Raw genomic sequence first — 25860 nt, 5'->3', positions numbered from 1 at the left:
TGAATTTGTCTTTCCTTTTATGCTTTTGTTTTCTTACACTTTACCTGATTGCTTATTTATGTACAAACTTGGGTTGTTACAATAGCAGAATTTCAATAGTGGACACAAAAAGCAATAACATTTCATGATATTTTGACACCACAGAACTCATTATTAAATGAGTTACACTGGTTATATAATAAGTTTAAATCTGACAGGAAAATTCTGTAATCATTTACTCACCCTGATGTCATTCCAAACCCATAAAACTTTCATTCATCCTCAAAGATAGGCAGAGATTTCTGTACATTGAAAGTCCATGCAACCAAAACTTGCATGTTTCAGAGAGTTTATAAAGGCATCGTAAAAGTAATCCATATTACTTTAATTTTTGTAAATTACATATACTAATTTTTATATGTGTGTGTGTCCACACACACACACACACACACATATATATATGTGTGTAGATGCAATGTTTTGACACATCAATTTTTATTGTGTGGCTCAAAGCTTTTCTTTTCCATCCACTTTCATTATATGAAAAAATGGCTGGGACATTCTGCTAAATATCTCTTTTTGTGTTCCATACAAGAAAGAAAAATAAAGGTTTGGAATGACTTGAGGGTGATTTTTATTTTTTTCATTTCACATTCCTTTAATCTGGTTTTGATCACATCTCTTAATTATTATTCATTAACAAATTCATATTCAAAAAGCTTAAATTCTTGGAACTGTATTGTTTATTATAGCTGTGTGTGTGTGTGTGTGTGTGTGTGTGTGTGTGTGTGTGTGTGTGTGTGTGTGTGTGTGTGTGTGTGTGTGTGTGTGTGTTTCAGTCCCACAGCGTCCCTCTTATTCTGACTGCCTTACTGTGAGTCAGCACTAATGATGCATGCTGACAAAAGCAGCTGTATCTCATTGGCTTGCGCTTTCTCATGTTCTCTCTCTCTCTCTCTCTCTCTCTCTCTCTCTCTCTCTCTCTCTCTCTCTCTCTCTCTCTCTCTCTCTCTCTCTCTCACACACACACACACATTTTTGCTCCTGCATCATTGTTCACCTTAATCTGCTAATGCCCTATTGGCTGAGAAACAGACTCGCATTGGCGGCATCTGCACCTTCATCTCCTCTAAGTCTCAGAATTACATCACAATCCCACAATGCTTTGCAAAGAGTACTGCAGTGAGTTAGCATTTAGAGAGAGTGAGTTGATGAGAGGAAAAGGGGAGGGGAGGGGAGGGGAGGGGGGGAGTGAATGTTTACATGCTGAATTTATGAATGACGTAGAGAGTGAACGAAAGAAAGGTGTGGCCTGATTAAAGATCCAGAGAGAGCGAGAGACCAGTAATCCTTCTCCTCATATGCTAGTTTGAAATGAGCTGTCATCCTTTTTCTGGCTTAGCTGTGTTCAGATTTCCTCTCTTCTCAGTGCAGACGTGAAACGCAGCATTTGTTGGGTATCAACATGTGGGATGGTGCCTTGAGAACAGCTGGTTGATGGTAGGTTACAGCTGGAGCTCTTTCTGATATACACTGTTGATGCTCCATTGATTCTCTTGCTGCTGGTAACATTTTGTCACTGGATGATAATACTCAATGACATGATGTTTTTACACTGTTATTTTGGCCAGAATGTAGGCTTCTTCTTTTATTCTGATTCTGCAATACTTCATTATTGCTCATTTGTTTGTGTAAAAAAATTATATCTTGATAGGTGATGTATATTTAGGATAATCTGTTCTTGATGCATCATTATGGTTGGCATAAGGACTACAGTAACTGCATTATTTTGTGACTTCTGGTGTGTAGTGTTAGCCTAAATGATCTGTTAATTTATAGGGGTAAATTCCTGTTGTTATTCAGTCTGGTATTAAAATCAGTGTCATCTTTATCATGCACTCTTTGATGTGACAGAGAAATTCTGCACAAGGCTTGCTTATATAAATATTATGTAACAGACCCAAGCAGGGATGGTATGCGGAAAATTACAAGGGCTTTAGGAGTCTGGGAAATGTGTTTGTTTTAGAGTTGCCTGACTATTGTAATATATATATATATAGACTGGTAAATGACTGGTAAACATAGACACTAATTGTTAAAATAGAAATATTGTAATGAGGTTAGATGTTGTAGGAAGAAGGCGGGAACCGGTGAACATTTAAAGATTTTAATAATAAAATAAATCAACAACAAAACAAAAGTAAAAGACAGCAGCCCCTCACGGACGACTGCTGTCACATAATAAAACATAAAAACCACAACAGTTCAGGCCTGTCCTCTCTCGATCTCCACTGTCGTCGCTCCTCCTTTTATGCTTCCGCTCCTCCGTGAGAGATACGAGATCGGTGCGTCGTGCAGGTGTCGCTCATCAGTAATCACGCCACCGGCCTCGCGCCGCTCTCTCACGGCCCTCGGCCTCGTCCTGCTGGCCACAAATATACACTGAACAAAATTATAAACACAACACTTGTTTTTGCCCCCATTTTGGGGGCTGAACTCAAAGATCTAAGACTTTTTCTATGTACACAAAAGGCCTATTTCTCTCAAATATTGTTCACAAATCTGTCTAAATCTCTGTTAGTGAGCACTTCTCCTTTGCCGAGATACTCCATCCACCTCACAGGTGTGGCATATCAAGATGCTGATTAGACAGCATGATTATTGCACAGGTGTGCCTTAGGCTGGCTACAATAAAAGGCTACTCTAAAATGTGCAGTTTCATCACACAGCACAAGGCCACAGATGTCGCAAGTTTTGAGGGAGCGTGCAATTGGGATGCTGACTGCAGGAAGGTCCACCAGAGCTGTTGCCCGTGAATTGAATGTTCATTTCTCTACCATAAGCCGTCTCCAAAGGCGGTTCAGAGAATTTGACACTACATCCAACCGGCCTCACTACCGCAGAACACGTGTAACCACACCAGCCCAGGACCTCCACATCCAGCATCTTCACCTCCAAGATCGTCTGAGAGCAGCCACCCGGACAGATGCTGCAACAATCGGTTTGCATAACCAAAGAATTTCTGCACAAACTGTCAGAAATCGTCTCAGGGAAGCTCATCTGAATGCTCGTCTTCCTCATCGGGATCTCGACCTGACTGCAGTTCGTCGTCGTAACCGACTTGAGTAGGCAAATGCTCACATTCAATGGCGTCTGGCACTTTGAAGAGGTGCTCTCTTCACGGATGAATCCCGGTTTCCACTGTACAGGGCAGATGTGCATATGGCGTCGTGTGAGTGAGCGGTTTGCTGATGTCAACGTTGTGGATCGAGTGGCCCATGGTGGTGGTGGGGTTATGGTATGGGCAGGCGTATGTTATGGACAACGAACACAGGTGCATTTTATTGATGGCATTTTGAATGCACAGAGATACCGTGACGAGATCCTGAGGCCCATTGTTGTCCCATTCATCCACGACCATCACCTCATGTTGCAGCATGATAATGCACGGCCCCATGTTCCAAGGATCTTTACACAATTCCTGGAAGCTGAAAACATCCCAGTTCTTGCATGGCCAGCATACTCACCGGACATGTCACCCATTGAGCATGTTTGGGATGCTCTGGATCGGCGTAGACGACAGCGTGTTCCAGTTCCTGCCAATATCCAGCAACTTCGCACAGCCATTGAAGAGGAGTGGACCAACATTCCACAGGCCACAATCAACAACCTGATCAACTCTATGCGAAGGAGATGAGTTGCACTGCGTGAGGCAAATGGTGGTCACACCAGATACTGACTGGTTTTCGGAAGTTCAATATTTAAACTTCAAGTTCAAATATTGAACTCTGTGATTTGACACCATGTCAAGTTAAAAATAGTTCACCAATTTACATCAAATCAATGTTGCTTTTAAAACAATGGACCAATCAGATCAATATACAGATACATTCACATATTACGTATTAGGGTACGCTATCTGTTTTATTTGCATCAGTGTATGGGAGTTAATTCTAGGGGTGTGCCGGTTTCAGAATTGGTGATGACGGTTATGACGTGAGTCAAATGTGACGGTTCGTAACATAACCGTCGTCGGATTAGCTACTGGCTCTACGTTTATTTAACATGAACAGCAAGACAACTAGAAGTGAATGTGCTTTCCATTAAATGCATCACACAGTAAACAAATCTTTAACTAACAAAACAAACAAACGTTGCAATGAACGTGCTTTTTTTTAATAAATCACACACAGTAAACAAAACCTTAACGAAAAAACTTTGGAATGAACTTTGCAATTTAGGCGCGCAAACTGCGTGCCGGCGCGGTGAGACGTGCATGCTCGGGCAGATTCGGCTTGAAGTCGGTCATCCTCGGACGCGGCGCCGCGCGCGCTGTTACAAAAAAAAGCCGTGCACACAGCCAAGCCAAATGGGGTCTTGTGCACCGAACGCGTCATTTTCGCCGCGCGCACCTTCGCGATCGTGCGGACGCGTCGAGGCTTTAAGCCTTGTTTATACTCGACGCGTCCGCAAGAGCGCGAAGTGCGCGCGGCAAAAATGACGTCATTGCGGTGTGGGCGGTCGTGCGCGTTGGGTGCGCAAGACCCCATTTCGCCTGGCGGTGTGCACGGCACTTTTTGTAACATCGCGCGCGGCGCCGCATCCGAAGATGAACGACTTCGAGCCGAATCTGGCCGAACTGGTGCGTCTGTATCAGCATGTTTATGATCCTTCTATACACAGAGACATTTGCATTGATGGGCGACCATAAAAGCCTCTCATTTTTTGAATAGGAACACATTTACATTAAGCACCCAGTTTGCACTCTAAAGTAACTGCTTATATTTACAAAATAAGCCTACAATAGCAGAAGTAAGCCCTGCTGATGAAATTAAGGTTTAAACACTCTTCAATAAGGCTTCAGTTGTTTACTAGTTTACATGCAGTGAAAGTACAATAAACCTACTGCATTTATTACTCTTTTTATATGAATCAGAAATTAATAAACTACTAATAAATGGCAAACTACTTCTTCACTGCTGATTCCTGGTGGTTTAGAGGAGAATTACTCCGAGTCGCCCCCTGTCGTTTCACAGAATAGCACAACGGCGAGCGCGTCAAGTATAAACGCCTCGTCCATATGGAGAGGTCCGCGCGCAGTCAGCGGAGACTCGCGCTCGTGCGGACGCGTCGAGTATAAACAAGGCTTTACTCCGTGTCAGCGCGCGCTCTGATCGGTAAAGGGGCACAGACCTCTCCCGAATCATCTCCAGCACTCAGCCTCCGTTTCCCTCTTAAGCTGATATTAGTATTTAAACATTCTCTATGATAAAAAATGTTTGTAAAAAATATTTTAATAGCACGGTTTTGGCGGTTATAGAGTTCTAATGACGGTGTTCAACTATAACCGTCGGTCTCACGGTTATATAATAACCGTCACACCCCTAGTTAATTCACTTCCATTGTGTTCCGTTTAGTTGGTTTTAATTTAAGAAATTGTCCTATGTGAACGCCCCCTTATGCTCTGGTTCAGATATTCATGGCCTCCTTACGTCTCTCAATGTTGCTATGGTGATATGTTCTCAGCGAAGTTCTTTTCCAGTAGAACGAGGGGGTGATGCCCTTGAGGGATCCGCTCCAGCACTGTGGCTGTGTCCTGCTTCTCTCAGTCTCACTGATCTACAGTATTTGTGACATGCCCTACATTGCAAGCTAATCTGCACTTCCTGTGAATCATATCTAATGTTTCTATTTTAGATGACAGTTTGTGGATGTTTTCTCATAAATTGCTTGTTACATCTCTAATGCCAGTGTCTTACTAGTCATTTTCATCCCAGCTGATATTCAGTTGTAATATGAGCAATTGTATGATATGTAGCCTACAGCATCTTGTTATATACACAGTCGGGAACATCCCAAGGTCTGACAGATGATCCCACAATTTACTCTTTTCATTAGTTCTTCTGATGTTATCAGTGATATCCTACTTCCTCCGTATTTCCTCAACGCAACTGGGCGAGTCAGATTTATGAAAACTATATAGGCATCGATGATGTTTAAATGTGGGTTCATGTGTTCATGCATTCAAATGCACACATGTCAGACATTTGCAGAAGTACAGAACAAACTGTTTGCAGCTTAGTTTCAACCGTGGAGAAAGTTGTTTGTGTTATTGAACTATTATTTATAAACTATTAGTCATTTATTTTTATGCTGTCCGTTTAAATTTTTATTCATTTATTTTTTCAACTTATGTGCTCTTCGAGTCTTGTCATTTTTTTTAAAGCTCCAGTCCGTAACTTTTTTGGGTTAAAAATTATCCAAAATAATTTTTTGAGCAAGTACATAACCAGCCATAGCTCAATTCAAAACGGTAAGCTTGTAATAATGTTTTTAATTCCAGTGGTACTGGTGGATTTCCGGGGGAAATTCGAGCATGTCTTTGCGTCATTACGTCACATCTGTACACATAAAGAAGAGTCTCGGCTAGTAGCCTATATTGAGTCATTACGTCACATCTGTACACATAAAGAAGGAGTCTCGGCTAGTATAAGCTATATTGCGTGTAAGGATGTTGGAGGTGGAGATTTATAGCCTTTTCTCACAGCAGTGCACTAGTTATAATTAAACGTATTAATTTGATGGCGGGGTTCAAACGACAATCACCAGTGACACCTAGAGATTCACCCGTTGTAAAATGCAAAAGACTTTGGACTGAGAGTTTGGAAAAAGAGACTGCAACCGGGCCCATGCGAAAACAAGGATAAATATCTGAAGGGCATTAAATGTAGTCACGCAATGCTGATGTTGTTAACATTAACAATTTGACAACAAAGTATCATTTGCACGGTTTGACGTGATATGATAAGCGATCGTTAGATTTAATCAGCGCGATTTACTGCAATGTTTTTTTTTCCGTTAGTTGGTCAGAAGCAGAGGCGGACAGAGTACACCGCTTCGTTACTTGAGTAAAAGTACAGATACCCCTTGCTAAATTTTACGCAAGTACAAGTAAAAGTACTACAGTCAGATGTTTACTTAAGTAAAAGTGGTAACACTTTACAATAAGGTTAATTTATTAAACATTAGTTAATGTATTAACTAACATGAACTAACCATGAGCAATACATTTGTTACTGTATTTGTTAATCTTTGTTAACGTTAGTTAATACAAATACAGCTGTTCATTGTTTGTTCATGTTAGTTCACAGTGCATTAACTAATGTTAACAAGATTTTATTAAGTATTAGTAAATGTTGAAATTAACATTAACAAAGATTAACAAATGCTGAAGAAGTATTGTTCATTCTTAGTTAATGTTAACTAATGTAGTTAACTAATGAACCTTATTGTAAAGTGTTACCGTAAAAGTACTGAAGTACTTGTTTTTAAAAGTACTTGAGTATCAAGAGTACAAGGGTCAATTTTCTAAATATTGCATTACTGCCACAGTGTCAAGTCATCTTCATTTATATAGTGCTTTTAACAATGTAGATTGTTTCAAAGCGGCTTTACAGAGATACACATAATTTAAGGTAACAGAGATTGTTTTGGCTTTATAGCGATTCTTGAATAATGTTATTTCCAGCTAAAGTTAGTTTTGGTTGATTCACTTCCGGCGAAATGATCATTTGTTATTAAATTAGGGGCCGCTAAGACAACGCCGTTCTCTCTAAACAGACTTTACACTGAACCTGTGATTAACGCTGATGGCGTTCACATGCGCATTAAGAATTGATTCTATAGTTATGTGTGTTCGAATATATGTGTGCAGGTTTGTAATTCCCTACAAACCATGCCTAAACAAACTACTTGTCTTTGCCTATAAATTTGATACAGAATTTTATTTGATCACTTCGGGGTAGGTACGCGAACCGTGCTATGCATTTATGTACAGAAACGTCCTACATGGAGTTATGAAAAATGTTGATGTTAATACCTTTGATAATCTAAAAGGAATTGAAAGTTAATTCAAGTAATTTTCATCTTTTTACCATGTTGCTTTATTTAACATTTCTCACTTGCCCACAAGGCAATGCACAATGGCAACGCTCTGACAAACCTCTGCTAGAGTTTTAATGGATTTTTTGCACCCACATTTGAACCTGTTTCGTCAATGGTTTCGTCTCTTATCTAAATCTGACCATGGAGTTTACTTTGGCGTCAGTTCAGAGCTGAAGGTGATGGTGATTTGCTGATAGGCTGTCCCAATCAGTGGCGCCTGCACGATCCAATCACGTTTGAGAGGGAAACAACAAATTGAAGGTTTCTGAGATTTTTCTTTTTTCCTTTTTTTTTTTAAATTTTTTTTTAGAAGTAACGGGTACTCACGGTTATGGATAGAAATGTAGTGGTACAATATTTGCCTCTCAAATGTACTTGAGTAAAGTCATGAGTAATCCCCAAAAATGATACTCGAGTAAAGTACAGATCCCTCAAAATTGTACTCAAGTACTGTACTCAAGTAAATGTACTCCGTTACTGTCCGGCTCTGGTCAGAAGAACAAACGTGGATGTTACTTACTTGTTCAGATGACAATTTAGGGTGAAAATTCTTATGTTGGTCATACTTACCAAAAAGTAGAATCGGTGATGTCGATTGCCAGTCTCCACACCGGCGCGGTGACTGACAGCTGCACATTCTCCTCAAAACATAGGATTCATCCGCGCTGTGCCATGCCGAGGTACAACTCACGTAAAGTTTATAATTCCGCGAATAACTGCAATTGCAGATTTCGAACAGAGATGGCGACAAAGAGGAAAAACTGCGGACTGCAGCTTTAATGTATTTATATTTCAATATAGTTTTAATTAATTTGTATTTCCATTTTAGTAATTTTAGTAATACAACTTTGTACTGTTGGTACCCCTCAGTACTAATGACTGCACAAATTTGCCAAATTTAGTATTGGAATTAGGAACTGAGCAGAAATGATTTACATGTAACATGAAGCTCACACTGTAGCTATGCGTGAAAAGGCAGTGTTATTGATTTCAAGAGGAGCTTAAGATCATCAGGGTCCAAGAAGAGTGTTGGAGGCAGAGCAAAAGGAAAAAAACACAATCACTTTGCCTTAAAGAAAAGAAAGAGTATACTCTACACAGGAAATTATAGCAATTACAGAACAAATGGGTTTGAGTGGAACCATGCTGGTATTGTGGCAATCTGAAGCATTTTAATCTTAGAGCATAAAGTCTCAATTTTCCTCATCATTGAGGTCAGACTGGATAAGACAAGCTATCTGTCTGTCTTTAAAGAATACATTTTAGGACTTTTTATCACTGTATTTGTTTTCATGATAAGGTATGGTATTAATGTGAATATGTAAAAGCAAGTTTTTTTTTTTCATACTAACCAACCATCTATCCACAATGAGACGGTGTTGCTTTTCTAAACTGTAGTCTTAAATAGATTTCCCAATATGTAAGAGATTTGCATTTCACTCTAAAATGATTACCTTATACGGCACCCAGTGCAGACAAACCCTTCAATTTTCTCTTTATGAGCTTCCATATCCCACACCAGAGCATCATTTTCAGTCAGTTATTGTCCTGAAGCCTGTGTTTAGAGTTTGACTTTCACTGAGCACGTTGTGGTCAGTGGATCGAAACACAGAAGCATGATTCTGCTCTGCTCAGCAGTGAGGATATCTGGCCTGCTCTTCTGCTTGGCTTTTTGCATTGTGTGCATTAAAACAGACAGCTTTTAAAGGCCTAATGAAATATTTACTGCTACGACTCTTTCTGTTTTAATAACATCTTAGGGGTACTGTAGAATGCATCTCTTAAAAATAAAAATAGATATTTACAAAACCGGTGAAAGCCTCCAACCTGCACTGCAACAAGATAACCAAGCCTTTTAAAAAGTATCCTTAAAATGCTGATATTTTGCCTTCATTTTTACTATGTAAAAAGGAGCAGCCCCCAAAAAATAAAGAAAGAAAGAAAACATTAAACATTTATAAAAAAAAATCGATCATAACCTGAGCTTGGGCCTTGTGTAAGGATGCATGATAAATTGTACCATACTGGACGAGATTAGACATTTTTCTGTACCAATTGATATTAGATATTTAATTGTGCAAGCTCATTTCCATTTCCATATCATTTCCATCTCTTTTTTTTTTCACTTAGATTTCCTTTGCTGTTGTCAGGGTCATGTTTAGTTTTAGTCTTGTTTAGTTTTTAGTCTTATTTTTCATTGTCTATGTTCGAGTCATTCATTAGTTGATTAGTCCACACCTGTCCCTGTTCTGTTGATGATTATCCTTCATGTATTTAAGCCCTCAGTTCTTCTCTGTTAATTGTCTCTTGTTGAGGTTATATTAGTTGTGGATGCTATCGATGGATGAAAAGGCTTTGTTGTTCATTCATTCTGCATCACGCATCTCTCTTCTTGGATTTAGCTCACGCAACCCTTGACAGAACGAGAGAGTGAAGAAAGGATTTAAACTGCGAAAATGTAACATGGATATCCTGATGGGGCAGGGGAATCGCTCCGTTGAGGATCAGGCAAGGGGCTTTCTCCATCTGACGTGTCTCACTCACTATCCCGACCACTCGCTTTGTGTTTTCTATAAAAACCGGGATTAAAGAGTGGTCAAAGGCATGCCTGCCTGTGGATTGTCTTCGAGGGAGCTTCGCCCAGTGGATGCTGGCGCAGTGCAACTTACCCTTCACTGTCTGCCCCATTAAAGAAGACCTCACCAGCCCCACTCCAGACCCAGAGCCCAGCCAGCTGTCAGCCATGTCCGCTTTGGAAAAGCCACCACTAACTGCCTGGCATCAGCGTCCATTGTTGAGGGCATTTTAGTGGAGTTACTCGGCATCGCTGGATAAGCCCAGTTTCAAGTCATCGCTAGTTAAGCCCAGTTCCAAGTCGTCTAAGTCATCGCAGGATAAGCCCAGTTCCAAGTCTTTACTGGTTAAGCCCAGTTCCAAGTTGTCTTAGTCATCGCTGTATAAGCCTGGGTCCAAGTCGGCGCTGGATAAGCCTGGTTCCAAGTCGGCGCTGGTTAAGCCCAGTTCCAAGTCATCATTGGTTAAGCCCAGCTCCAAGTCGTCCCTGGCTAAGCCCAGTTCCAAGGTGTCACTGGTTGTCACAAGTTGTCTTTGTCATCAAACACCAAGTCTACGTCATCGCTGGATAAGCCCAGTCTAATGTTGTCCAAGTCGTCACTGGTTAAGCCCAGTTCCAAGTCTTTGCCGGTTAAGCCCAGTTCCAAGTCGTCTAAGTCATCGCTGGATAAGCACGGTTCCAAGTCATCATTGGTTAAGCCCAGTTCCAAGTCGTCCCTGGCTAAGCCCAGTTCTAAGTCGTCACTGGTTAAGCCCCGTTCCAAGTTGTCTTTGTCATCAAACACCAAGTCTAAGTCATCGCTGGATAAGCCCAGTCTAATGTTGTCCAAGTCGTCACTGGATAAGCCCAGTTCCAAGTCTTTGCCGGTTAAGCCCAGTTCCAAGTCGTCTAAGTCATCGCTGGATAAGCACGGTTCCAAGTCATCATTGGTTAAGCCCAGTTCCAAGTCGTCCCTGGGTAAGCCCAGCTCCAAGTCGTCGCTGGCTAAGCCCAGTTCTAAGTTGTCACTGGTTAAGGCCCGTTCCAAGTCGTCTTTGTCATCAAACACCAAGTCTAAGTCATCGCTGGATAAGTCTAATGTTGTCCAAACCGTCGCTGGTTAAGCCCAGTTCCAAGTCGTCACTAGCCCCGGACTCCACCTTGGGCCTCCTTTGCTCAATGCTTCCTCGGCTCCACCATGGTCTGTCATCCCTCAGGCTTCGCAGGGCTCCCTCTTCCCTTTGGCTCCACCTTGGTCTGTCGTCGCTCTGGCTCTGCTTCAGACCTCCGGATCTCCATCACCCCTCTGGCTCCGCCGGGCTCCTCCTTCACTCCGGTTCCTCCATTGTCCTCACTCCCACCCTGGTCTGCTAAGCCCACTTCTCCACGTGCGTCTGTGTTCCACCGTGGCCCTCCAGACCCTCAATGTTGCCTTGGCTCTTTGGCTCTTCCGCTCCACCTCAGTCAGTCAATTTTAGTTATATATGCTTTTGCTCTGTGTGTTGATTAACAGTCTTTGTTATTAGTTCATTCTGCGTCACGCATCTTTCTTCTCGGATTTAGCACACGCAACCCCTGACAGCTGTCATGTAAGGTTCACTTAAAGTTAATATTTAACACTTAAAGGAGAACTCCGGTGCAAAATGAACCTCGGGTGTAATAACACATTGGTACAGACTAAGGGTGTACTCACACTAGCCAGTTTGAACCGTGCCCGAGTGCGTTTGACCACCAAAGCGCGGTTCGTTTGACTAGTGTGAGTGCTCCGAACCGTGCCCGGGCGCGGCTCGATTAGCCGGCCCTGGCCCGCTTGGAAGAGGTGGGCCAGAGCACGGTTCAGTTGGACTCGGGCGCGGTTCGCATGCAGTGTGAACGCTAACCGTGCTGGAGCACGGAACAGGACGCGTGACGTCATGGTTTTGCGACGCTCCAAAACCAACACAGTCCGTAATCAAAGCTGCAAAGTCCTTGCTGCACTTCAGCTGGTACCTTGCAAACCTCCTCATACGAGCAGCACGATTACGTGAAAATTTTCGCGCCACTAAGGCGACGCATCTGTTTAACAACAGGCTGTGAGAGGGCTGTGGACCACCGTGGACCAAACGACACAAAATTATCCACAAAGAAAACAGAGCGATGGACTCCGTTGTGTTCAGAGAGCGCCGCTCTTCTTGTTTATCCCGAAACCGTTGCACGCACCATAATGACGTAAGCGTGCTCCGGCACGAATGCTGAAACCCTATGTGAGTGCAGGCCAGAGGGGGAGTGGGGAGGGGGGACAATCGTACTCGGGCCCGGTTCATGGCAACCGTGCCTAGTGTGAGTACACCCTTTATCGTTCCCTGAGATTTGTTTTCATGATAATCGAATGTAAAGAGTTTTATCTCTAAAAACAGTTTAGCTTATAACGCTAGTATATTGGGCGTCGAGGAAGCAAAAAGAGATCGCTAGTTAATACCATTAACAAGGCTCAAATTAGCCCCACACTAACACGGCAGCATAATGAGTGTCCTTACATGCAAACCGAAGCATTGAGAACTTTGTAAGTGTATAGACAGTTTAATAAGAAGATACTTTACACAGACAGTACAGTTAGCGCATACAGACAGGAGCCATCTTGGAAAACAGTCTCGATCAGTCAAACCACGAACACGGTGATACGTGAGCTGAACTGTGACTTGGAATCTCATATGGTCCGTTGTTTCCGGAAGAAAGCATTGAGCGCATAAGAGAAGCACTGAATGCAACAGAGAAAATAAAAAAATATATATAATTTATCTTATCTTCAATATCTACACGTACTGTTCGCTCACCCTCGTGGTTTGACTGATCGAGACTGTTTTCCAAGATGGCTCCTGTCTGTATGCGCTAACTGTACTGTCTGTGTAAAGTATCTTCTTATTAAACTGTCTATACACTTACAAAGTTCTCAATGCTTCGGTTTGCATGTAAGGACACTCATTATGCTGCCGTGTTAGTGTGGGGCTAATTTGAGCCTTGTTAATGGTATTAACTAGCGATCTCTTTTTGCTTACTCGATGCCCAATATACTAGCGTTATAAGCTAAACTGTTTTTAGAGATAAAACTCTTTATATTCGATTATCATGAAAACAAATCTCAGGGAATGATTTAGTCTGTACCAATGTGTTATTACACCCGAGGTTCATTTTGCGCCGGAGTTCTCCTTTAATAATGTATTAACACATTTAATAACAAATAATTTTTTTAGCAAATCCTAAAATTAATTGGTCTTCATTTTTCATACTGTACATTTTAAAGTTGCAATGGCAAAAATTACTTGTAGCTTTTAAATTTTAATTTAAATTTAATTTTTGATTTATTATTATTAATTCTCTTGTTTATTTACAAACTTATTTACTAATTACTTACTACACAAATTAGTGTAGAATTTACTATACTATCAGCCATAACATGGAAATATGTATCAGCTTATTATCATATCGGTCAGAATTTTTAAATTGGCGTATCCCTAATCTTGTGTGTGAATCAGTATGTCTTATTACATTTTGAACATATATGAAAACTTTACTTTAAAAAAAAAATCCAAATTAGCACACAAAAAAAGGAAAAAACACAATCGATCATAAGGAGCCTATAATGCAGTGCTGCAATACCACATATCCAGAGTTAACCAGTAAACATTTAATTTAATATTGTGCTGTAGCTGTGACATTGCACTCAGATCAGGTCACTGTCCACTGTCAGTCATGGTGGCTCATGGTTTACCCTTTAAATTATTAATTTGATCCTTTTGTCCACTGACAATAAGTCATGACAGCAGGCTTTAATTACTAATCTACCTTGTATAATGGTGAAAGCTTAGGATTTCTTGAGAACTGGAATTCCAGTGTTGTGACGTGAAATCCTCTGCACCTAGCACCTTATTTGTGTTCATTAATACAGTATGTTTTCACAGAAAAAGGAAAAGGGTACATCATGTGGGCCTTTCCAGGAAAAATATGTCATCTGTTATTTTTTCATTTATTTATTTGAACTCGTTTACCCTCTCCCCAGGGCCCGGGCTGAAGACTTGTGGGAGGCCTTTGATAGAGTGTTAGGATGGCCACTGAAGCTTCTACCCTCCCAAGTCCTGTGGTGCGTCAGATCAACAAACAGTTCCTGATTTGCAGTATCTGTCTGGATCGCTACAACAATCCCAAGGTCCTTCCCTGCCTCCACACCTTCTGTGAAAGGTACTTCATTTCTGATATTCCATTATTATTGCTTAATTTGGTTATTTTACAGCTATTTGTTTTGTTAGCAAAGCTAAGAGTAAATTACATAATTTTATATTTCCCATTCTTAGTTCTGTAAAGGTAATTTTACTCATTAGAAGGCTTTGTAATACAGAGTACAACTTAAAGGGATATTTCACTTAAAAATATTTAATTCTGTTATTATTCACTCACATTCTTGTCGTCCTAAACCAGTATGCATTTCATACACGTGCCTTTTGAGAATCACAAAAAAATGTCCATATGATGAAAGTCAGTGGTCAAAGTCAAAGTCTATGACGTCATCAGCAGAGTATAGAGAGTGGGCGCCTGCAAAATACGTCAACACTTTTGTCTGAAGGAGACGTGCAGGGAACCCGATGCATGTTTAATAGATGCTGTGTGAACATGAATAGAAATACTGACAAAATGTGTACATGCACAAGTGTGAAACAAAATATTAGTATTGGCCAATTACTAATTCACAGATGCCATAAAGTTTGACTGGACACAGTTCCGTCTAGGATCATAGAGGAGTAATAAAACTGAGAGAAAAAGATTTTAGAAATTTTAGGATGTCCCTTCTATACCAGCTTTTTGCATTTAACAAAAATGATAGAAGCAACTAGTGATGTAATATACAGTATGGTACTGGGTTGCCAATGCATGTATTGAGCATGCGGCACAATTCAGATAACCACGTGAGTGATGACAAACAAAGCCTCATTTTCTGTTCAGTCGATTTCCGTGTCAGAACGTTAATCTGAGTCTGAACTGTGAGGAGTGTAGTGTACTTTTAAAGTTTTCTAAGCCATTTGCTTTTGGTGTTTTAGTGAAGCAGTGATAATTCTTACAAAAGCTTATATACTTATGTAAGAAATTGCATCTGCTTTAAAAACTAGAATGGCCTGTGTCTAATAACATTTAAAATTGATACAATATGCATTATATTTCCTGGCTTTATGGCTGTTGTACATTTACAAACCAGCAGATGGTGCTGTTGTCGATACTCAAAGGCTTTAAAGGCTCATTTCCATATCCGTGAAGCAACACACAACAGGGAAAGGGAAGGGAAAGGTACACAGCATCAATGTTATATACTTCCCTTATATTTCACAGGAAACATGGGTGTTAACCAGGTGTTTGCCGTTTTATTCCAGAATAGCACTACACATGAATCTATACAGGGTGCCCACAATATGCCCAATGATTAGTTTTATCTAAAAAAAACAATATGAATATGTCTTTCTGGTGAGAGCCAGTTACTACCACATAGGTTGTCATTTCAATAATCTGTTCATATTGCTCCAGGTGTCTGCAGAACTACATTCCCGCCCACAGTCTGACTCTGTCTTGCCCCGTGTGCCGTCAGACCTCCATCCTGCCGGAGAAAGGTGTGGCGGCACTTCAGAGTAATTTCTTCATCACCAACCTGATGGAGGTGCTAAAGAGGAGCCCAGACATTAACCTCAGTGAGGACTGCACAGACGCTATCAATGGAGTGGCCACTGGACAACCACTCTCCTGTCCCAATCATGGAGGAAACGTAAGACTTGCACAGCAGTACAGGATAACTAGATCTTTAGTGTACAGAAGCCTGACTGTATGATATGTTAGAAGTATTTTCCTCCAGGCAAGTTGCATTCTGTTCATTTTTGTATGTGAAATTCCTTAAGGTTTTTGCAAAGGGAGTAAACATAATGTGAAAAGTTGTCTTTGGCTTGTCACCAGCAGGGATGCTTCTCCCTCTCTTTTCATCAGGTAATGGAGTTCTACTGTCCACCATGCGAGACAGCCATGTGTGAGGAGTGTACAAGCGGCGAACACGCAGAACACGCCACCGTCCCGCTTAAGGATGTTTTAGAACAGCACAAAGCCTCGCTACAGGAGCAGCTGGACGCCGTCAAAAACAGGCATGTAACATACGCTTACGTACACAATGCTACAGAATTTTTTGTCACATTGTTTTCTGTTTAAGTAAAAGGTCTTTACTCAGTATGAAGATAAGCAAATTAATACACAGTAACACCTGAAATGTACTGTGAATTTCACCCATTACACCAAATATGTCATCCAGAGAGGCCTGTTTTATTAGATTATATAAAGTACATTATGTGTATATACACTGCTACACAGTTGTGTACAATTTTTTTTCAAGATTATTTGATGAATAGAAAGTTCAAAAGAACAGCATTTATTTGAAATAGAATCTTTTGTAACATTATAAATGTCTTTACTGTCACTTTTGACCAATTTAATGCATCCTTGCTGAATAAAAGTATTAATTTCTTTCCACAAAGAAACATCTTACTGACCCCAAACTTTTGAATGGTAGTGTATAATGTTACAGAATTTTTTTTTTATTTTTTTTTCTACAGTTTTCAACATTGATAATAATACTAAATGATTCTTGAGCACCAAATCAGATTAGATTGATTCTGAAGGATCATGTGACACTGAAGACTGGAGTATTAATGCTGAAAATTCAGCTTTGAGATCACAGGAATAAATTACATTTTATAATATATTCAAATAGAAACCAGTTATTTTAAATTGTAGTAATATTTCACAATATTACTGTTTTTGTTGTTGTTGTATTTTTAATCAATAAATGCAGTCTTTGTGTGCATAAGAGACTTATTTTAAAAACATTAAATGTATGTATAGGTGTTAAATAAGGGAGACATACAATATGTGCAGAGCGGTGGGTCCCCAGGATCAGGATTGAAAACCACTGCTTTAACATACACAGTGATGGAAACAAAAAAAAACCAAAAAAAAATAGGTTTAACGACTTTACTATAATTCTAAAATGTGAAAATTAATAGTAATAAAAAAACAAACAAAGAACGAGTAGATTTGTCCAAACATTTGACTAGTAGTGTATAAATAATTGTAGTAAAAGTAACATAAAATGAGTAACTTGTTCTTCTTTTCCTTAGGCTGCCAGAAATTGACTCTGCGCTGGAGGTTCTGTCTGAGATTTTGCAGCAGCTGAGCAATCAGAAGAGTTCAATAGAAGAAGTGATTCATGCTACTTTTGAGGAACTTCAGAAGACCCTTAATGTCCGGAAGAGTGTTCTGCTGATGGAGCTGGAGGTCAACTACGGACTCAAACAGAAGGCTAGTACACTTATCTAGAGGCTATCGTTTTTAAAATGTTATCATTAGTAAGTAATTAGCTGTTTAGCGTGTTCTTACCATCAAATCTTTTGTATTATTTTAAGTTTTTGTTAAAATAGCCTTAAAGGCCCGATATACTTATGGCAAAGTTCTTTCCGTTCTTCGCTTAGAGGTAAAAAGAAGTTTGAAATACCTGAGCAGCGCTATACTGTTAGCAAACATCCCCATGCGGCGTTAAGATAAATATGCACACTTTCCTCTCAATAACAAAATAAACACAACAAAAATGTCAGCAGTGAGAAAACAGTAAAGACATCTGATCATAGTATTGTAGAGTATACAGTATGTTTGCACCAGCTTTACAATTCAGCACTCCAGTGAAGTCATTTCACATTTATTTATATACCACTTTATACAATAGAGCGCTTTAAAGCAAGCAGCTCTACAGTATTAACCATGAAAAAAGAAACGTGTCAGTGTCACTTTGAGTTAGAATCCCAACTTTAATTTCTAAAGCAGCTCTCCAGTGTGTTCATGTTATACTCGTGTCTGACCTCAACTGACTAAAAAGAAGAAATTAATGGGAGAAGATTTCCACGTCAAAGAAGGCAGAGCCACAGATCGCACCTACTGTATCTATTACATAATCGCCATGGACCAATGTCAAATAAATGATTCAACAAATGAACAACTCTGTAGCACATGCTTCTGTGTGGGTCTGACATCAGTCCTGGCAGCTGGCAGTGCGTCACATGGGAATGATTCATCTGGAAGAACCAGACCAACTACAAAGTCAACCGTTAAACACAAAGTAAACAAAGGCAGCACAGCTAGTCGCTAGCAGGCACAGATAGTTTGGGGCATTGTAATGGAAGAGGACTGTGATAAACAAGTTGAGGTGAGGTAGGATTCTGAATTCAGTTTTTTGTGGAGTTTAGTTTAGTTTTAGGATCAAACGTTGTCAAGTTTTTCCTCATTTGATATCCTTTCATGATGTTGTATTTGAAATGACTGGACACTCTGACTGAACAGGGTGGCTTTATCAAAGCATGGATCTGTCACTGTTGAGTACATTTGGTCCTTGTCATGCTATGCTGGCTGATTCATCAGACCTTTTTTCTATGACAGAATGGCTTTATATGTACCAGATTCAGTAAATGATTAGCACTTGTACATGTCAGGAATTGATGTTCATTTAGAGGTGACTTTTATGTTGTCCAGTACATGCTTTTAGCACCGATTAACTGCTAGCATTTGTTTGTTTACACAGACACTGGGCTCCACAAGTGAAAATGGTTTGGTTTTTAGCAGTTTAAAATGGTTTTAGTGGTTTTTAGCAAATGTTCCAGAGAGCATCTTGTGCTTTAATGGAAGTAAAAACATCCGGTCTTCTGTTCAAATGAGTTGAGATGATCACACTATTATTGCATTTGATTGGTGATCTAGAAACAATGCAAAATATTAAATATTTCCTCTTAGTCTTTACATTTTCTAAATCTTTATAAATCTAAAAACACAGACTTTTGGACCCTACTGTATATGCAGTTTATGTGTATCATCATCTGTTTGTGCTGTTATGTCTGTGTGGTTGCAGATCTAAATATTTATGCCATTGTGAACAACCCTTTCAGGCTCAATTGGATTCAGAAACACTTATTTGTAGCGTTAGGCCATTAAATTAGTGTTATTGTACGCCCGAACACCGATTGGTTCTTTCAATGCCGCGGCACTAGCCAATCAGAAGTACGTCCAAATCACGTAACCATATTATTGTACCCTAACCTGCGATCGGCACGCTGCGCATTATGAATACTTCTGTTATCCCTCCTCCTCCCCAGCACCAACTGTAGAGATATGCTACTGGGGTTCTACCATTTCTTGCAGCAGCCTTTTCTTGGTTGGTTATTTTTGACTAAGCTGAACAAATGATTGTATTTGCTCAGAAGCAGCAGCATAGCAGATCTCGTCCGCCAAAATCAAGTCTATGTATATTTAATGCCCATGCCAATAAATGCTGGCTGAAATGTATCCACTCTGAGAGTTGTCATGACTGAAATATAATTTGAATGTCATTGCAGGTGTTGCAAGCCCAGCTGGAGTCGTTGCTGCAGGGGCAGGAGGGCATATGCAGCAGCTGCAGTTTCACCGAGCAGGCTCTTAATCACGGCTCGGAAGCTGAGGTCCTATTGGTCAAGAAGCAGATGAGCGAGCGTCTTGACGAGCTGGCCAATCAGGAGCTCCCTCTTTGGCCAGAGGAGAACAACCAGCTGGACTTCTTGGTGGAGACCGACGGTCTTCGCAAATCCATCCACAACCTAGGTGCTATAGTAACCACCAATGCTATAGCCGCAGAAACTGTTGCCACCGGTGAAGGCCTGAGGCACTGCATTGTGGGACAGCCAACCTCTGTGACGATAACAACAAAAGACAGAGACGGCGGACTGTGCCGGACAGGAAATGCTCTGCTCATAGCTGATCTTTCTGCCTCTGATGGCACCACAGTGGGGGAAGGTGAAGTCACAGATCATAAAAATGGCACTTATGAGTTTGTATACACGGCCCCGTGTGAGGGCCGCTTCACGCTCTCGCTGAAGCTCTATGATCAGCATATTAAAGGCAGCCCATTCAGCATACGTGCCAACAAAATGACAGAGATCTCCCTGACTGCAGACGGAGGCAAGAAACGCCTCAAATCTCCAGGAAGTAGCCATGTGAAACAGCGTGCCATCAAGCGCCCTGCCAGCATGTACAGCACCGGCAAACGGAAAGAAAACCCAATTGAAGATGACCTCATGTTCCGAATCGGTATGATAAGCACTAACAGATGGCTTAAGAAATGAACTTTTGAAAATGAATTGAATACTTTTTTATCAGTTCAAATATTTGTACATATTACTTTTGCTGAGAAAAGTATATATTTGTTAAAGTGCAACAGCTTTTAAATTTCCAGGTGTTTTGTGGATCTAATGATTAGTGTGTGTCCAATATTGGTAGATATATTAAATCTATACTCTTAATAAACAATTAAATATCCTATATTGGCAGATACTGAACAATAAAAAAAAAAAAGAACCTTCAGTTTTGAATGAATGTCCACAAAAATACAATAACCCAGCATTTATATTATCCTGAATGAAAAATGTCCATCCATCCATCTTTTATTTTTGTTCCATAGGAACTAAAGGCAGAAATAAGGGTGAGTTCACCAATCTGCAGGGAGTTGCTGCTTCTTCTGTTGGCAAGGTCCTGATAGCAGACAGTAACAATCAGTGTGTTCAGGTATACAGTTCTACACATCACCTGTCTAATCACAGTTTAAATCTACTCTTTTTATTTTTATCATCGTTCTGTGGGTTGCTTAATGCCCTTTTCATTTAAATGAAACCAGTAAGAAAACAAGTGCTTCATTTAAGATGTATGTAAATTGTTTCATTTGTAGATATTTTCAAATGATGGACAATTTAAGAGTCGCTTTGGAGTGAGGGGCCGATCACCAGGACAACTTCAACGTCCAACTGGTGTCGCTGTGCACCCCAATGGTGACATCATCATTGCTGACTATGATAACAAATGGGTCAGCATTTTCTCCAGTGATGGCAAGTTTAAGGTATCTGCATCTGCTTTTTATTATTAGTTTTATTAAAGAAAATTTTAACTTTTAAGAATAGATTTTTACCAAATACTTGTTAGTATAAGAAATCTTTGCTATTGGCATGTTTTTTATAAATACACTTAAAGGAAAATTCTTTCAGGTTGAATTTTAACACTTTTTTTCTCTGTTGTGTCCTCTGTGTCTTTTTTCACTCTTGTGTCCTCTGTGTCTTTTTTCAGACTAAAATTGGCTCAGGGAAGCTCATGGGTCCTAAGGGTGTATCGGTTGATAGAAATGGCCACATCATTGTGGTTGACAACAAATCTTGTTGCGTCTTCATTTTTCAGCCCAATGGAAAACTTGTTTCCAAGTTTGGAAACCGAGGCAACAGTGACAAGCAATTTGCAGGTACTTACCTTGGTTACATACGGGCACTTATTCAGTCTTCACATGCTATCCGAATTATTTTGAATAGAAGTTTCCTAGTAAGAAATTGAGCATGAATGGCTTCGCAAAACTAATTTTGATACCCAAGTTTCCGAATTGGGCAGGACATAAATTTAAACATGGCCGAGTAAGAACCATTGCTGTAGTGAGTGACTGTTAAGTTTCATTTGTTTTTCCCATAACATATACAGTATATAACTTTTACAATTATGTGTATAAAAAGCCATTTGATGCATAGTGTATGTATTTTACACAGCGAAAACAGCATTTATTTGAAAGAAATCCCAGATTCTAGACGGTGAATGTATACAATAGCGCAGGTAATGTTTATGTGGTTGCCAACAAATTGGATGCTACATTTTTTTCAAAATTCGCTATACATTTTAGCTTTAATAAGATTTCCCTAAGAAATAGGCAAGAATAAACCTGGCATCTTCCATGATTTCTATTCTTTCTGACAAAACAGCACTTTAAAGAGATAGTTCACCCAAAAATGAAAATTCTGTCATTAATTACTCACCCTCATGTCGTTCATCTTTGGAACACAAATGAAGATCTTTTTGATGAAATCTGAGAGCTTTCTGTCCCTCCGTTGACAGCTATGCAACTACCACTTTGACGCTTCAAAAAGTTCATAAAGAGATCGTAAAACTAATCCATATGAATTGAGTTGAAGAGATCACTTCATATGATGAACACATTTAATTTAGGCTTTTATTCACATTTAAACATTGATCAGCGAACATAAACAGAAGCTCAACCGAACCTGCTTGACGCGTGAGAACAAACCTCTTGCTCTCATAACACACGAGAATGAACCTCATTGGTTCTCACACGTCAAGCAAACATGCTTGAGCTTCCGTTTACCACAACTGATGTGTGAGTTGATGAATGTTTATGTGAATAAAAGCCTAAATTCAATCTGTTCATCATATAAAGCAAGCATGTCTCTTCAGAACATTTTGGATTAAGCCACTCAATTAATTTGGATTCGTTTTACGATCTCTTTATGAACTTTTTGAGGCGTCAAGGTAGTTGCATAGCTGTCAACGGAGGGACAGAAAGCTCTCAGATTTCATCAAAAAGATCTTCATTTGTGTTCCAAAGATAAACGAAAGTCTTACGGGTTTGGAACGACATTAGGGTGAGTAATTAATGACAGGATTTTCATTTTTGGGGTGAACTATCCCCAACACAGTCATACTTACAACTTTAGAAGATAGAATTCGATAAATTCAGATAGCACATGAAGCCGGCATTAATCTAACGACCTTGTGCTTGCTCAAATTGTTTCAGCCTTCAGCTCATACAGTATCTAAAACAGAGTTTTCACTAGCTAATTTTTCAACCAAAAGGAAAAGCCACATATCACAAATGCTATGTTGATTGTGTAACCAAGCACTTTTATGGGACACTTAATGACAAAAAAAGACCAGGAGAGATTTTATCAAAAACAACAGTGACTATTATTGAGTAGACTAGTGGAATGAGAGGGCTTTAGTTTAGCATAAGTTGAATGTGCAACTCTTCTTCTTTCATTTTCATAGGTCCCCACTTTGCTGCAGTGAATCCAAATAATGAAATCATTGTGACTGATTTTCATAATCATTCTGTAAAGGTAAAAATTTCCTGTAGTCATAATAATAGTCATATTCCTAAAATGTGCTGTCTTGCTAGCCACCATTGTGGTTACTTTTTGAAAACAAGTTCACTCATACCTGTTCAAAGTCATTTAAAACCTCAGTCTTTTTAAACATTGATGTGTTAATGCAGATTGTGCCATCAAATTGCAGGTGTTCAGTCCAGAGGGGGAGTTTCTACTGAAGTTTGGTTCTAATGGCGAAGGAAATGGGCAGTTTAATGCACCGACAGGTGTGGCGGTAGATGCCAATGGCAATATTATAGTGGCCGACTGGGGCAACAGCCGGATACAGGTAACACAGGCTTAGATCAACTGAATATTTCACCAACAAATGTGATAAACACATTAACGTATGAGATTAATTAAATCTGTTGAACGGTGTGATGACTAGCAGTACACAAATATTTTAGTCATGTCTGGGACATTTTTTTAGATTTAACATCTTTATATCATCCATCTGTGGGACTCCAGGTGTTTGACAGCAGTGGATCCTTCTTGTCCTACATCAACACCTCCGCAGACCCTCTGTATGGCCCACAAGGCCTGGCTCTCACCTCTGATGGCCACGTTGTGGTGGCAGACTCTGGGAACCACTGTTTTAAAGTATACCGTTATCTACAATAGCACTTATTCCTTAAAGCTGCCGCCCTCGTGCCAAATGGGACCCTCATATTGCATTGAAGTTGTCATTGTAGCCTCGTGACACCCTCACCTTGGAGAGAAGAACAAACTGAAGGAAATGGGAGTCTGTACCCTGATCATAGAGGTTTGCAAACCTAAAAACATTGATTTTGCAATTCAAAGGAATAATTCACACAAAAATATGAATTCTGTCTTTTATTTTATTTTTTTACCTCATGTTGTTCAAAATCCATATTAATTTATTTTTTTCCATGGAATATAAAAGGCACATTTTTAAAGAATATAGGCGATTCTGGTCCGTATTATTAAAAGTTAATTGCAACCATATATTCCAAGCCATACAAAGAGGCTGTGAGGAACAGAACGAAATTTGTTATTCGTTGAAAATCATCCCTGTAACTCTCAAATCAAATAAATTGCGTAAATGATGTTGGCATTGACGCATCATTTTCGTAATTGATTTCAGTTTCAGTGAAGAGGATGATAAACAATATGTGTTCAATTTTAACTTTTTTAATTGCCTTTAATTTGTATGCAAATCTGTCATGACGCATGAGTTGTATGGACTACTTTTTCAATTGTTTTTCCACTTTCATTAAATGAAAGAGACTGTTCACAATACTTAAAAAACCTTTTGTGCTCCATGGAAGAATGTCACGATAATTTGTAACAGTACGAGGATGAGTAAATGATGACAGAAATGTAATTTTTGATTGAAACGGTCCCTTTAAGAATGAAACAATAGATTTAGGTTATGCTGTTCTTCACCTTTGACTCAAGAACTGCTAGACATTAGGGGAAGCGTTTATGTTTCTACTGTGTGAATCTGAATATTCTTATTTCAGCACTCAGCTGATTAAAAAGGGAACTCTTCAAAGTACTGGCATGTATAAGAATGTAAGTAATGCGTTTCCAAACTGCTATTAAATTTTATATATCTATCTACACATCAAACAGACAAAATAATCTCACTATGGTGGGCCAGTATCACCAATACATGGCCAGAGTTATGTTTAAAAGTGATGTCAGGAATATTTATAACTTATACCACAATATATGTGCTTCTCTGATTATGACTGTGATGTGCACAACTGTGGTTGGTACAATGTTTGTATAATGCAATTACTGTACATCTCTGTAATCACTTTAACCCATAATATGCAAGAAACAAATCACTTGATATGCTGTTAAGATAGACAAAAAAACTACCTTTTTAATATCACTGCACTGAATTAAAAAGATGCTAATTAATTTCTCAATTCAGAGAATTGCCCAGAAAAAACTCAGTGATGTATCAAATGCATAATTCACCCTATGCACTTTGTGAATTAGCACCACAAAAAACACGTATAGTGCTAATATTAAAGGGCCCCTGGTTTAACGTTTATCAGAAGACATGCATTAGTTAGTGATGATCATATGTTGTTGTGAGTGGTTATTTTGTGTTGTTCATACTCATAATGCTTAAACTGAAAAAGTGCCCTGTGTTCTTTTCAAGTGTACTAATGCCAAATGCAGAAAGTAAATCTTCCTCGTCTCACCGTATGTCTGTTCTCCTGTACAGTCCCGTTGTCATAAACGTGGAACTAGTGCTGCTTGTTTGCACAAAAATATACACAATATTGCATACATTCCAAAATGTATTTCTTTCCCCTTTACACCCGCAAACCTGATTTTTGTAGCAATAAAGCTTGAATCCTT

The 25860-nt window shown here is 39.6% G+C and overlaps 1 protein-coding gene across 1 annotated transcript; it reads left to right on the top strand.

The window, feature by feature from the left end:
* Window positions 1-1281: 1281 nt before the first annotated feature.
* Window positions 1282-25860, top strand: trim2a (tripartite motif containing 2a). Its single transcript, XM_056265110.1, has 12 exons — window positions 1282-1479; window positions 14514-14692; window positions 16025-16259; window positions 16475-16626; window positions 17656-17836; window positions 19915-20641; window positions 21012-21115; window positions 21276-21443; window positions 21668-21836; window positions 23423-23493; window positions 23669-23809; window positions 23989-25860. Exons 2-12 carry the CDS (start codon window positions 14559-14561, stop codon window positions 24139-24141), a joined length of 2235 nt encoding a protein of 744 aa, XP_056121085.1. The 5' UTR covers window positions 1282-1479; window positions 14514-14558; the 3' UTR covers window positions 24142-25860.

Source organism: Rhinichthys klamathensis, unplaced genomic scaffold (genome assembly GCF_029890125.1).
Source record: "Rhinichthys klamathensis goyatoka isolate OS25496 unplaced genomic scaffold, OSU_Roscu_1.1 h1tg000229l_1, whole genome shotgun sequence".
Classification (NCBI taxonomy): domain Eukaryota; kingdom Metazoa; phylum Chordata; class Actinopteri; order Cypriniformes; family Leuciscidae; genus Rhinichthys; species Rhinichthys klamathensis.
Note: the sequence above shows the minus strand (reverse complement) of the source record. Positions and strands in the feature narration are given on the sequence as shown.

What these genes read in the sequence shown, in the direction of transcription:
- trim2a (XM_056265110.1), top strand. Translation starts at nt 14,559, where the DNA reads ATGGCCACTGAAGCTTCTACCCTCCCAAGTCCTGTGGTGCGTCAGATC. An exon ending in GTAACAATCAGTGTGTTCAG is followed by an intron (nt 21,116 to 21,275) that starts GTATACAGTTCT and finishes TTTCATTTGTAG; the next exon opens with ATATTTTCAAATGATGGACA. An exon ending in CCAGTGATGGCAAGTTTAAG is followed by an intron (nt 21,444 to 21,667) that starts GTATCTGCATCT and finishes GTCTTTTTTCAG; the next exon opens with ACTAAAATTGGCTCAGGGAA.